Source organism: Bufo bufo, chromosome 6, assembly GCF_905171765.1.
Source record: "Bufo bufo chromosome 6, aBufBuf1.1, whole genome shotgun sequence".
NCBI lineage: Eukaryota > Metazoa > Chordata > Amphibia > Anura > Bufonidae > Bufo > Bufo bufo.
The window spans coordinates 348,958,806-348,972,379 of NC_053394.1; the positions used below are offsets into that span (position 1 = coordinate 348,958,806).

The 13,574-nt window shown below is 47.5% G+C and overlaps 1 protein-coding gene across 2 annotated transcripts in view; it reads left to right on the forward strand.

Annotated features, from left to right (window-relative positions):
- Positions 1-13,574, forward strand: part of PCIF1 (phosphorylated CTD interacting factor 1) — a 111,615-nt gene that overhangs the window by 33,592 nt on the left and 64,449 nt on the right. Inside the window, exons 7-8 of one of the 2 annotated variants that reach the window (XR_005779460.1) lie at positions 4,603-4,752; positions 5,287-5,368. Coding sequence is in view for 1 of the 2 variants with exons in the window: in XM_040435057.1 (XP_040290991.1) it covers positions 4,603-4,750; positions 5,285-5,368 (232 nt within the window). In the remaining variant the exon portion in view is untranslated. Of the gene's footprint in view, positions 1-4,602; positions 4,753-5,284; positions 5,369-13,574 lie in introns of both variants that reach the window. The other variant, XM_040435057.1, reaches the window with a different exon arrangement.

Sequence of the window (13,574 nt, forward strand, 5' to 3'; positions counted from 1 at the left end):
ACGCTGCCTCCAAACGTTCCTTGGCGGGGCTACCGTTTGCGGGTTCCCGCCTTTTCGGGGTCCGCCTAGACGAACTTATTTCGGAGGCCACGGGTGGTAAAAGCACCCATCTTCCTCAACCCCAAGCCAGGGGCGCCCCCCGCGGACGCCCTGGTGCGTCTCGTTTTCGGTCCTCCCGCAGGGCCTCTGGGGCTCCCACCACAGCTGCCGCTTCGGCTCCTCCCCAGGATAAGCATAGGAAGCCGTTTTTTCGGGCGCAGCCCTCCTGGCGCAAGCCGCAGGCTGCCCGCACACCCGCAGCAAAGCAATCCTCTGCCTGAAGGCGCGCCCCCACCCACCCGGGTGGGGGGCCGGCTCCTCCTTTTCAGGGACGTCTGGTTGGCTCACGTCTCCGACGCCTGGGCCCTCGAAATTGTGTGCTCCGGATACAAAATCGAATTTGCATCCTTCCCTCCAGATCGGTTCTTTCGCTCCCGCCTGCCACGGGACCCGAAACGCGCGGTTGCGTTCTCCGCGGCCGTTCAAGCCTTACTGGACAGGGGGGTGATTACCCCCGTTCCTCTAGAGGAAAGGTTCCAAGGGTTCTACTCGAACCTCTTTGTAGTTCCCAAGAAGGGAGGTTCCATGCGGCCCATTTTGGACCTCAAAAAGCTCAACCGTTTTCTCCTCCTTCGACGGTTTCGGATGGAGTCCCTCCGTTCCGCGGTGGCTTCCCTGGAGCAGGGAGATTTCATGTCTTCCATCGATATACAGGATGCCTACCTCCATGTTCCGGTAGCCCGGTGTCACCATCGCTTCCTCCGGTTCGCCGTGGGGGACCTCCACTTCCAGTTTGTCGCCCTTCCCTTTGGGCTGGCAACAGCCCCCCGGGTGTTCACCAAGGTCCTGGCCCCGGTTTTGGCCTTACTCCGTTCCAGGGGTGTTTTTCTGCTACCGTACTTGGACGATATCCTCATCAAGGCTCCGTCCCTTTCTCAAGCGGTTGCCAGCGTGGATCTCACTCTAGAGACTCTGACGAGGTTCGGTTGGGTCATCAACTTCCCCAAGTCCTCCCTTCCCCCCTCCAGACAACTGGTCTTCCTGGGAATGCTTTTAGACACGGGAGCGGCGGAAGTACGTCTTCCCTCGGAAAAACGTCTGATCCTCCGTGGGGCGGTTCGGGGTCTCCTTCTCCACCGTCGACCGTCCTTCCGCTTCTGCATGCGGGTCTTGGGGCAGATGGTTGCCTGCTTCGAGGCGATCCCGTTTGCGCAGTTTCACTCCCGCCCTCTCCAACGGGCGATCCTCTCCTCCTGGGACAAATCGCCGCAGTCTCTGGATCATCCCTTCCATCTATCGCCTCCGGTGAGGTCATCTCTCCGCTGGTGGTTACAGTCCCCTCTTCTGGGCAGGTCTTTTCTGCCACTCAACTGGTTGGTGGTTACAACCGATGCCAGTCTCTTGGGCTGGGGAGGCGTGTTTCCTCCCCGATCCGTCCAGGGCATTTGGTCTCCATTGGAGTCCAAACTCTCGATCAATGTCCTGGAGCTGAGAGCGGCCCTTTTGTCTCTACGACACTGGACTCATCTGTTGAAGGGTCATCCAGTTCGTGTACAATCGGACAACGCCACGGCTGTGGCGTACATAAACCACCAGGGGGGCACTCGCAGCGCTGCTGCAATGAGGGAGGTCTCCAGCATTCTCCGTTGGGCGGAAGCCCACGTCCCGGCCCTATCGGCAATTTTTATTCCAGGGGTGGACAATTGGGCGGCGGACTTCCTCAGTCGCACCACTGTCGACCCCGGCGAGTGGTCTCTTCACCCGGAGGTATTCGAGGCCATTTGCCTTCGTTGGGGCATACCGGACGTGGACCTCATGGCCTCCAAGTTCAATCACAAGGTCCCCGCCTATCTGTCCAGGGCCAGGGATCCGGGAGCTTGCGGAGCCGACGCCCTCGTTCTTCCTTGGCGAGGCTTCGCGCGTCCATACATATTCCCTCCCATCCCACTCCTGCCCAAGGTCCTTCGGAAGATCGCGGCGGAAGGCGTCTCGGTGATTCTGGTCGCTCCGGACTGGCCCCGCCGGTCTTGGTATGCCGACCTCATGCTGCTCCTGGCAGACGCGCCCTGGCCGCTGCCCGCCAGGGAAGATCTTCTCTCTCAGGGACCGATCTTCCACCCGCGTTTAAGGTCCCTACGTTTGACGGCGTGGTTGTTGAGACCACCGTCCTGACACGTAGGGGTTTTTCTGCGGACGTCGTCCGCACCATGATCCGCGCCCGTAAGCCGTCCTCTTCTAGGATCTATTATAGGACCTGGAGGACCTATTTGGGGTTCTGTGCCGATCTAGGGATTCCTCCGCTCCGCTTTTCTCTCCCCACCGTTTTGTCCTTCCTGCAGAGCGGACTTGCCCAAGGTCTGGGTCTTAGTTCTTTGAAGGGTCAGGTGTCTGCGCTGTCCATTTTGTTTCAGCGCCCACTGGCCCCCCTTGGTCCTGTCAAGACCTTCCTTCAGGGCGTGGCTCACGCGGTTCCCCCGTACCGGCCTCCGGTACCGCCCTGGGACCTGAACCTGGTTCTCTCAGCGCTCCAGGCTTCTCCTTTCGAGCCTCTGCGGACGGTTTCCTTGCGACTTCTGTCCTGCAAGGTTATTTTCCTTGTAGCCGTCACCTCTCTTCGGAGGGTGTCCGAATTGGCTGCACTCTCCTGTCTGGAACCTTTCCTAGTGTTCCACCAGGACAAGGTAGTTCTTCGTCCGGTCCCTTCCTTCCTTCCTAAGGTGGTCTCCGCCTTTCATCTGAACGAGGACATCGTTCTCCCCTCTTTGTGTCCTTCCCCTTCCCACCCTAGGGAGAGGGAACTTCATCGCCTGGACGTTGTCAGGGCGCTCAAGGTTTACCTGGAGGTAACCAGCTCTTTCAGGCGTACTGACTCGCTCTTTGTGGTTCCGGAGGGGTCGCGCAGAGGGTTGGCGGCATCCAAAGTTGCTATCGCCCGTTTTGTCAAGATGGCTGTTACTGAGGCTTATCTCGCCAAGGGCAAGGTTCCGCCCCTCGGTGTTACCGCTCATTCCACTAGAGCGGTCGGGGCTTCCTGGGCTCAGAGAAATCGGGCTTCTACGGAGCAGATTTGCAAGGCGGCCACTTGGTCCTCCTTGCACACCTTCACCAAGTTCTACAGGGTGCATACTCATGCGTCGGCTGACGCTGCTTTAGGCCGTCTGGTGTTGCAGGCGGCAGTTGATTGATGCCTCCGGTGTTGGTCTAGTTTGTTCTGGTCCCTCCCTTCTGGGACTGCTCTGGAACGTCCCATGGTTTCCTGTGTCCCCCAAGGAATATGGGCGAGAAAAGGAGACTTTTGTATTACTTACCAGTAAAGTCTCTTTCTCGCTCTTCCTTGGGGGACACAGCACCCGCCCTTCATTTGGGTTTACAGTTGTGGTTCCGGCTTGGTTGCCCCCGTTGGGGCTTGACGGTTCTTTTTCCGGTTGGTGGTTATCTTTCACTACTTGGACACGCAACTGGCAGTCTTTTCTCCAGGCTGAAGGGTATAGCTGATGGAGGAGGGGCTTACAGCTTTCACTTAGTGTCACGCCTCCTAGGGAGCAGAGCTATACCCATGGTTTCCTGTGTCCCCCAAGGAAGAGCGAGAAAGAGACTTTACTGGTAAGTAATACAAAAGTCTCCTTTTTTCAATATGTTAATTAGCTTCTGAAGGTGCCCAGGGGCGGCGTTCATGCAGCTGTTGCCCAGGCCCCTCCTCGCTTTTCATACGATTGATCCTGACATCAGGTAATAATCCTTCGAAGCTTGATTGGATTACCATCTGTAATGGGGATGGCCTGAACCGAATACTGGAATCAGTCAAGTAGGTTGTGCATTGGAGGTGTTATACCAGTACTCTGCAACCAGTGGCTCTCCAGCTATTGACACTACAACCCTCAGTATGTTCTGATCACCATCAGAGCCGCAGCTTGGAAATCCTAGCAGGTTTACAGTATATTATTCCTTAAGTGTGTAAACTGGAGGAAATCAATTAAAATCCAAGAGAATGACGGCATTGCAGTAAACTAATCAGGATCGTTGTTTTAATTGAAATCAAGTTTACTGAGAACCGGACAGCCATTAATAACCTAATTGAGTAAGTGCGTGTGTTTCTGCAAGTGGTGCTCATACTCACTAGTGAATAAAATCAAAATGTTTTGAATACTGTTTCCATTTATTTAACATTTGCATATCATTACCATGTCCATCCATCCTGTGATTTCCATAATTCCATAGATTTTCTCTCTTGGTGTTGTGATTTCAGTGTTGGAGTGTAGTTTTATGTATGACTGATCAGAGTAGGGCCGCCCACTGGACTCCTAAGTATAGAAAAGCAGGTATTTAAATTAATAAATGGCAAGTTATACTGAATAAGACTATAGTCTGCTCAGCTCCTCCTCTGTAACATGCTGCCTACAGTTTGGACTGCAGCTACAATGTGACAGGTTCCCTGTAAAAGAGTATTTTTCTGTATAAGAAACACAAATTGATTATGCTGTGGTGTTCTCTTGCAAACCAATCTAAACATGAATGTGTTTTAATGTAAAATAATGCTAAAAGCATTTCATTTTTCTCTTTAAGGCATTGAACCACCGCGGGAGTCATTTAACCGTTGGCTGTTGGAGAGGAAGGTCCTAGATCGTGGACCAGACCCCCTTCTCCCAAGTGACTGTGATCCAGCAGTGTCTCCATCCATGTTCAGAGAGATTATGAATGATGTTCCAATAAGGTGATAATCAGCCTCGCGGTCATGTACAGACAGAACACATAGGGCCAGATTTATCATTACTCTGACCGCTCACTCCACTTTCACATATGGCTAAAGTCCGTTTTAGCCAAGTCAGATTTATGATCGGCCCTTTAAGACTGTAATAAATGTGGTTTGACGGTAGCAGTTTATCCGTCAGTAAGCAGCTTTACAAAAGTCGCACGTCTTTATGAAAAAGTCGCATGTTCTATTAAAAAGTCTCATAAGATAAGCATGGTCCTCACTGCAGTGAAATTGCGAATTTTTTTGCGACTTTTTAAATAGTCGCAATAGTAAATCTGTCTAGAGATTCATTTACATAAGAAAACACGCCCACTTTCAGAAAACTGCCGAGCATAGTGCAGAGCAGAAAAAAGTCGCAAATTTTTGCGCCGTTTTAGCGATTGCTCCAAAATTTGCGTCTTTTTCACTCCATTATTCTGACTTGAGCTAATGATAAATCTGGCCCATAGACTTTTTTTCTATTTCGCAAATTCGACTTCTTAATTCTTCCAGACTATCACGTATCAAACATCGAGAGGAAGCAAAACGATTGCTATTTAAATATGCAGAGGCCGCCAAGAGACTTATTGAATCCAGGTGAGACCCTCAACCATTTAAGTACCAAGTCTATTTTGGCATTGAGGCCCACTGGGTATTTAGTTTTTGTGCTGCTGCATTCAGCCTTAACTTTTTTTAAATTTTCCTTTGACATAACCATTTGCGGACTTGCTTTTTCGCAGCATGAGTTGTATTTTTCATTGGCACCATCTTGGTGTATGTATAACTTTTGCACTTATGGTGCAGCATAACTACCATTTTGATTTTATTGGATGGGTATGATTGCCGCAGTACCAAATATGCATGGGCCGCATGAATGAGTATTTTTGTATTTTTTTAATTGCGCCGTTTTAGCGTACATGTAACTTACAGATTTAATTTTTTTAACCCCTTAGTGACCACTAATACACCTTTTTACTGACGTAAACAAAGTTTTTTTTTTTTTTTTTAGCTAAACAGCTGGCTTTAATCAATCATTACATGTACTTAAAATGGTTCATTAAAAACTATAACTTGTCCTGCAGAAAGTAAGACCTCATACAAGTACATTGATGAAAAACAAAAGTTATAGCTCTTGGAATGCGATAGTTTGCGCTGTCACTATTTAGGGTAGAACTGGAAAAAAAAGCAATGTTATTATTGGTTTTGCATTTTAAATTTACTGTGTGGCATAAACTAACATTTCAATTTGTACTATTACTTAACAGTAGCACATATTATGCAAAAAAAAAAAGGATTTTTTTTGTCGTCATCGTGGGCTACATAGGTACTATTTTGGAGTACATGAGTGATTATTCAGCTTTTTTTTTGGAGGGGAGAGGAATGGGAAACAATTCCAATGTATTTATTTTTGTTGCTCACCGGGTTTAATTAGCAATTAACCTTATTATATAGGTCGTGGTGATTGAGGGGAAACCGTGTGTATGTTTTTACCTGTTGTACAAAATAAAACCACTTTTTATGGAAATGTATTATTATTTAAACTTAACATATATGTAATATTTTTTAAGTTCCACTAGGGGACTTCACAATGCAATCAGGCGATCGCTTATATAATGCTTTGGTATGCTCTGTGTACTGGTACATTATAACCTGTCAGTGTAAAATTGACAGGATCTCTATTAGGCTGTTCCACATGCACAGCATAAAACACAAAGTCATGGGGGGTCTTTGCTAGGCCCCCAGATGCCATGACACCCCATCGACACCCCAAAATTGCATAGAGGGGCATAAGTATAAAAAGACAGATTTTAAAGTGTCAAAACTGTAAGCCTACACCATAAAGGGTAAGCACCAGTGGTGAAGACCCAGATTAGCTGTCCATGACAGTCATACAAAAACGCCAATGAGAGGGAAAAATAAATATAAGCTTCATTGTAGTTCAAGGTGACAGTATATAAATCCACGTACACAAAATAGTTAAATACACATAATACTGAGAACGGAACAAGGGGGACACCTGGTGGACAAAAAAAACAGCATCCACAAAGGGACTTGTATGTGAAATCCAGTCACAAGGCCGTGTATCAACAACAATCCACAAAGAGTAAATGGCTCATAGCGAGGGCATGAGAATAAATAGACAATTGAACCTGAAAATGTGCAAATTTGCTGGAAGCCTTGCTTGCTGGAGTGGGGGGGCATCCTGTGAAACGCATTGGGAGTGGTGGGTCACTGTCGGTGGCCTGCATCCATTGTCCCTTAATTTTCCGTTTTTTTTATTTTTTTTTATTTTTCAGGTTCAGTTGTCTGTATTTATTCTCATGCACTCGCTGTGAGCCCCTTACTCTTTGAATTGCTGTGTATACTCAGTCTTGTGACTATATTTCACATACTAGTCGCTTTGTGGATGCTGCTCCACCAGGTGTCCTCCCTTGTTTTGTTCCCTGTTCTGTGTGGATTGTTTATGGATTTATATATACTTTTACCTCGGACTACAATGAAGTTTATATATTTTTTTAGTGTTCTGTGTATCTGTTTATAGTGCAGCGACGCGTCCTGGAGGTGGTTGATTCCTCCTGGACGCACCGGCGCGTCCTCTCGCGAGACGCGAGATTGCCTGTGAACGCGCGCGCGTTCACAGGAACGGAAGGTAAGCGAGTGGATCTCCAGCCCGCCAGCGGCGATCGTTCGCTGGCAGGCTGGAGATGTGATTTTTTTAACCCCTAACAGGTATATTAGACGCTGTTTTGATAACAGCGTCTAATATACCTGCTACCTGGTCCTCTGGTGGTCCCCTTTGTTTGGATCGACCACCAGAGGACACAGGTAGCTCAGTAATATGTAGCACCAAGCACCACACTACACTACCCCCCCCCCCCGTCACTTATTAACCCCTTATTCACCCCTGATCACCCCAGATCACCCCATATAGACTCCCTGATCACCCCCCTGTCATTGATCACCCCCCTGTCATTGATCACCCCCCTGTCATTGATCACCCCCCTGTCATTGATCACCCCCTGTAAGGCTCCATTCAGACATCCGTATGATTTTTACGGATCCACTGATAGATGGATCGGATCCGCAAAACACATACGGACGTCTGAATGGAGCCTTACAGGGGAGTGATCAATGACGGAGGTGATCACCCCATATAGACTCCCTGATCACCCCCCTGTCATTGATCACTCCCCTGTAAGGCTCCATTCAGACGTCCGTATGATTTTTACGGATCCACTGATACATGGATCGGATCCGCAAAACACATACAGACGTCTGAATGGAGCCTTACAGGTGGGTGATCACCCCATATAGACTCCCTGATCACCCCCCTGTCATTGATCACCCCCCTGTAAGGCTGCATTCAGATGTCCGTATGTTTTTTACGGATCCACTGATACATGGATCGAATCCGCAAAACACATACGGACATCTGAATGGAGCCTTATAGGGGGGTGATCAATGACAGCGGGTGATCACCCCATATAGACTCCCTGGTCACCCCCCTGTCATTGATCACCCCCCTGTCATTGATCACCCCCCTGTAAGGCTGCATTCAGATGTCCGTATGTTTTTTACGGATCCACGGATACATGGATCGGATCCGCAAAACACATACGGACATCTGAATGGAGCCTTATAGGGGGGTGATCAATGACAAAGGGGTGATCACCCCATATAGACTCCCTGGTCACCCCCCTGTCATTGATCACCCCCCTGTAAGGCTGCATTCAGATGGCCGTATGTTTTTTACGGATCCACGGATACATGGATCGGATCCGCAAAACACATACGGACATCTGAATGGAGCCTTATAGGGGGGTGATCAATGACAGGGGGGTGATCACCCCATATAGACTCCATGGTCACCCCCCTGTCATTGATCACCCCCCTGTCATTGATCACCCCCCTGTAAGGCTCCATTCAGACATTTTTTTGGCCCAAGTTAGCGGAATTTATTTTTTTTTTCTTACAAAGTCTCATATTCCACTAACTTGTGTCAAAAAATAAATTCACATGAAGTCACTATACCCCTCATGGAATCCAAATGCGTAAATTTTTTTTAGACATTTATATTCCAGACTTCTTCTCACGCTGTAGGGCCCCTAGAATGCCAGGGCAGTATAAATACCCCACATGTGACCCCATTTCGGAAAGAAGACACCCCAAGGTATTCCGAGAGGAGCATATTGAGTCCATGAAAGATTGAAATTTTTGTCCCAAGTTAGCGGAAAGGGAGACTTTGTGACAAAAAAAAAAATAAAAATCAATTTCCGCTAACTTGCCAAAAAAAAAAAAAAATTCTATGAACTCGCCATGCCCCTCATTGAATACCTTGGGGTGTCTTCTTTCCAAAATGTGGTCACATGTGGGGTATTTATACTGCCCTGGCATTTTAGGGGCCCTAAAGCGTGAGAAGAAGTCTGGGATCCAAATGTCTAAAAATGCCCTCATAAAAGGAATGTGGGCCCCTTTGCGCATCTAGGCTGCAAAAAAGTGTCACACATCTGGTATTGTCGTACTCAGGAGAAGTTGGGCAATGTGTTTTGGGGTGTCATTTTACATATACCCATGCTGGGTGAGATAAATATCTTGGTCAAATGCAAACTTTGTATAAAAAATGGGAAAAGTTGTCTTTTGCCGAGATATTTCTCTCACCCAGCATGAGTATATGTAAAAAGACAGCTGTAAAACACGTTGCCCAACTTCTCCTGAATACGGCGATACCACATGTGTGACACTTTTTTGCAGCCTAGGTGGGCAAAGGGGCCCACATTCCAAAGAGCACCTTTAGGATTTCACAGGTCATTTACCTACTTACCACACATTAGGGCCCCTAGGTATTCCGTGAGGGGCATGGCGAGTTCCTAGAATTTTTTTTTTTTTGTCACAAGTTAGTGGAAAATTATGATTTTTTTCTTTTTTTTTTTTCTTACAAAGTCTCATATTCCACTAAGGCTACTTTCACACTAGCGTTCTGCTGTCCGCTCGTGAGCTCCGTTTGAAGGGGCTCACGAGCGGAGCAGAACGCTTCCGTCCAGCCCTGATGCAGTCTGAATGGATGCGGATCCGCTCAGACTGCATCAGTCTGGCGGCGTTCAGCCTCCGCTCCGCTCGCCTCCGCACGGCCAGGCGGACAGCTGAACGCTGCTTGCAGCGTTCGGGTGTCCGCCTGGCCGTGCGGAGGCGAGCGGATCCGTCCACACTTACAATGTAAGTCAATGGGGACGGATCCGCTTGAAGATGACACAATGTGGCTCAATCTTCAAGCGGATCCGTTCCCCATTGACTTTCAATGTAAAGTCTGAACGGATCCGCTCAGGCTACTTTCACACTTAGAAAATTTTCTAAGTTTTAATGCAGACGGATCCGTTCTGAACGGATGCGAACGTCTGCATTATCGGAGCGGATCCGTCTGATGAAACATCAGACGGATCCGCTCCGAACGCTAGTGTGAAAGTAGCCTAACTTGTGACAAAAAATAAAAACTTCCATGAACTCACTATGTCCATCACGAAATACCGAAATACCTTGGGGTGTCTTCTTTCCAAAATGGGGTCACTTGTGGGGTAGTTATACTGCCCTGGCATTTTAGGGGCCTGAATGCGTGCGAAGTAGTTTGAAATCAAAATCTGTAAAAAATGGCCGGTGAAATCCGAAAGGTGCTCTTTGGAATGTGGTCCCTTTTGCCCACCTAGGCTGCAAAAAAGTGTCACACATCTGGTATCACCGTACTCAGGAGAAGTTGGGCAATGTGTTTTGGGGTGTCATTTTACATATACCCATGCTGGGTGAGAGAAATATCTTGGTAAAATGCCAACTTTGTATAAAAAAATGGGAAAAGTTGTCTTTTGCCAAGATATTTCTCTCACCCAGACTGAGTGCCCAAACTGCAACCCAAAACCCACTTATTTATTGTAAAGTGCCAAAAAAGCTATTTAACCTGAATACTATAGTCCAATATAGTATATCCTCTATGTACTTTATTATTTAGCTATAATATCCTGCCTACATTCAGTGCACTGCCTTTGCCGTTCATAGTGCGCCTGCTCTGATGAATGGCAGGAAAAGTCTAAGGCATATTGTACACCATAGACTTTTTCCAGAGTGCGGGTGCCCACAGAGAGGGCTCTGAGTGCCGTCTCTGGCACCCGTGCCATAGGTTCGCCATCACTGCCTTAGGGTGTCTACTTTCCGAAATGGGGTCATTTGTGGGGTGTTTGTACTGTCTGTCCATTGTAGAACCTCAGGAAACATGACAGGTGCTCAGAAAGTCAGAGCTGCTTCAAAAAGCGGAAATTCACATTTTTGTACCATAGTTTGTAAACGCTATATTTTTTACCCAAACATTTTTTTTTTTATCAAAGACATGTAGAACAATAAATTTTGAGAAAAATGTATATATGGATGTCTTTTTTTTTGCAAAATTTTACAACTGAAAGTGAAAAATGTCTTTTTTTTGCAAAAAAATCGTTAAATTTCGATTAATAACAAAAAAAGTAAAAATGTCAGCAGCAATGAAATACCACCAAATGAAAGCTCTATTAGTGAGAAGAAAAGGAGGTAAAATTCATTTGGGTGGTAAGTTGCATGACCGAGCAATAAATGGTGAAAGTAGTGTAGGTCAGAAGTGTAAAAAGTGGCCTGGTCATTAAGGGTGTTAAAGCTAAGGGGGCTGAGGTGGTTAAAGAGGACCTTTCACCACTCCTGACATTCCTGTTTTAATAGCTCCATGCATTCCCCATGTAATAACAATTCTGGAACATCTATTTTTATGTCTGTATGATGTGCCATTCCTTTATTTCTACTAGAAGTTATGAATGAATTGCTATTAGCCTTTAGTAAGGGTACAGAGGGGAGGTAACCAGTTGGGGGCGTGTACCTGCACAGTCTGAAAATGGCAGCACTGATTGGATAGAGTGAGTCTGTGTAGGTACACACCCCCAACTGGTTACCTCCCCCCTTGTACCCTTACTGAAGGCTAATAGCAATTCATTCATAACTTAAAGGGCTTCTGTCACCCCACTAAAGTGATTTTTTTTTTTGGGGCTAGTTAAATTAGTTATATAGCGATATATGAAAATATAATTGTGTTCCTTACTTTGATCCAGCAGTTTATTCAAAAAACGAAGTTTTATCATATGCAAATTCGGTCTCTACCAGCAAGTAGGGCGGCTACTTGCTGGTAGCTGCTGCAGAAATCCGCCCCCTCCTCTTGTTGATTGACAGGGCCAGCCGGGATCTCCTCCTCCGGTCAGCCCTGTCTGCGTTTCAAAAATCGTCTCCTCAGAACTCCCTCAGTGCGCCTGCGCCGATGACATCACCGAAATAGAAGACGTCATCGGCGCAGGCGCACTGAGGGAGTTCTGAGGAGACGAGCCTCCTCATCTCAGAGCGCCTGCACCGATTCAACACAGGCGCGCGATTTTTGAAACTCCGACAGGGCTGGCCGGAGGAGGAGATCCCGGCTGGCCCTGTCGATCAACAAGAGGAGGGGGCGGATTTCTGCAGCAGCTACCTTCGTTTTTTGAATAAACTGCTGGATCAAAGTAAGGAACACAATTATATTTTCATATATCGCTATATAACTAATTTAACTAGCCCCAAAAAAATAAAAATCACTTTAGTGGGGTGACAGAAGCCCTTTAACCTCTTAAGGACATAGGGCGTACAGGTACGTCCTATGTATTTCCGATCACTGCCGTGCGGCTGGCAGTGATCGGAACCCGGTGCCTGCTCAAATCATTGAGCAGGCACCTAGGCTAAATGCGTGGGGGGGGGGGGGGGTCAGAAACTTTATATGCCTAAAATAACGTTTTATTAACCCCCCCTGCACCCCCGAATGATTTTATGGTGGCGGGAGGTGCAGGGGGAGGGTTGCGGGCTGTGTGGGCGGTGCGGGAGGCGGGCCGTGCGGCAGGCGGGATCGCGATCCCCCGCCCGCCTCCCCTTGTATAATCGTTGGTTTCTAGTGGGTATACCAGGGTGCCAGCACATTGCTGGCACCCTGGTATAAACGGCTGACATCTGCGATGCGATGTCAGCCGTTTAACCCTTTCCATACAGCGGTCAGTACGGACCGCTGTATGGAAAAGGTTAACAGCGCAGGGAGCTCCCTCCCTCTCCCATCGGGGGGCTGCTGTGCCTTTGCAGCCCCCCGATGGGAGAGGGAGAGAGCTCCCAGACAGCCCCCCGACAGATCCCCTCCTTACCCTTCCCCGTCTGCGCAGTTCTGACCAGTACTGAGCAGACGGGGAAGGTTCCCATGGCAACAGGACGCCTCTCAGGCATCCTGCTGTCCATGGTGCTGAACAGATCTGTGCTAAAAGGCATAGATCTGTTCAGACAAGTGTAAAATACAGTGCAGTACAATATATATTGTACTGTATTATACAGACATCAGACCCACTGGATCTTCAAGAACCAAGTGGGTCTGGGTCAAAATAAAAGTGAATAAAAGTGAAAAAAAAGTAAAAATCAAAAAACACATTTATCACTGATTAAAAATGAAAAAAATAAAATTCCCTACACATGTTTGGTATCGCCGCGTCCGTAACGACCTGATCTATAAAACGGTTATGTTACTTTACCCGAACGGTGAACGCCATAAAAATAAAAAATAAAAAACTTTGATGAAATTGAAATTTTGCCCACCTTACTTCCCAAAAAAGGTAATAAAAGTGATCAAAAAAGTCGCATGTACGCCAAAATTGTAACAATCAAACCGTCATCTCATCCCTCAAAAATCATACCCTACCCAAGATAATTGCCCAAAAACTGAAAAAACTATGGCTCTTTGACT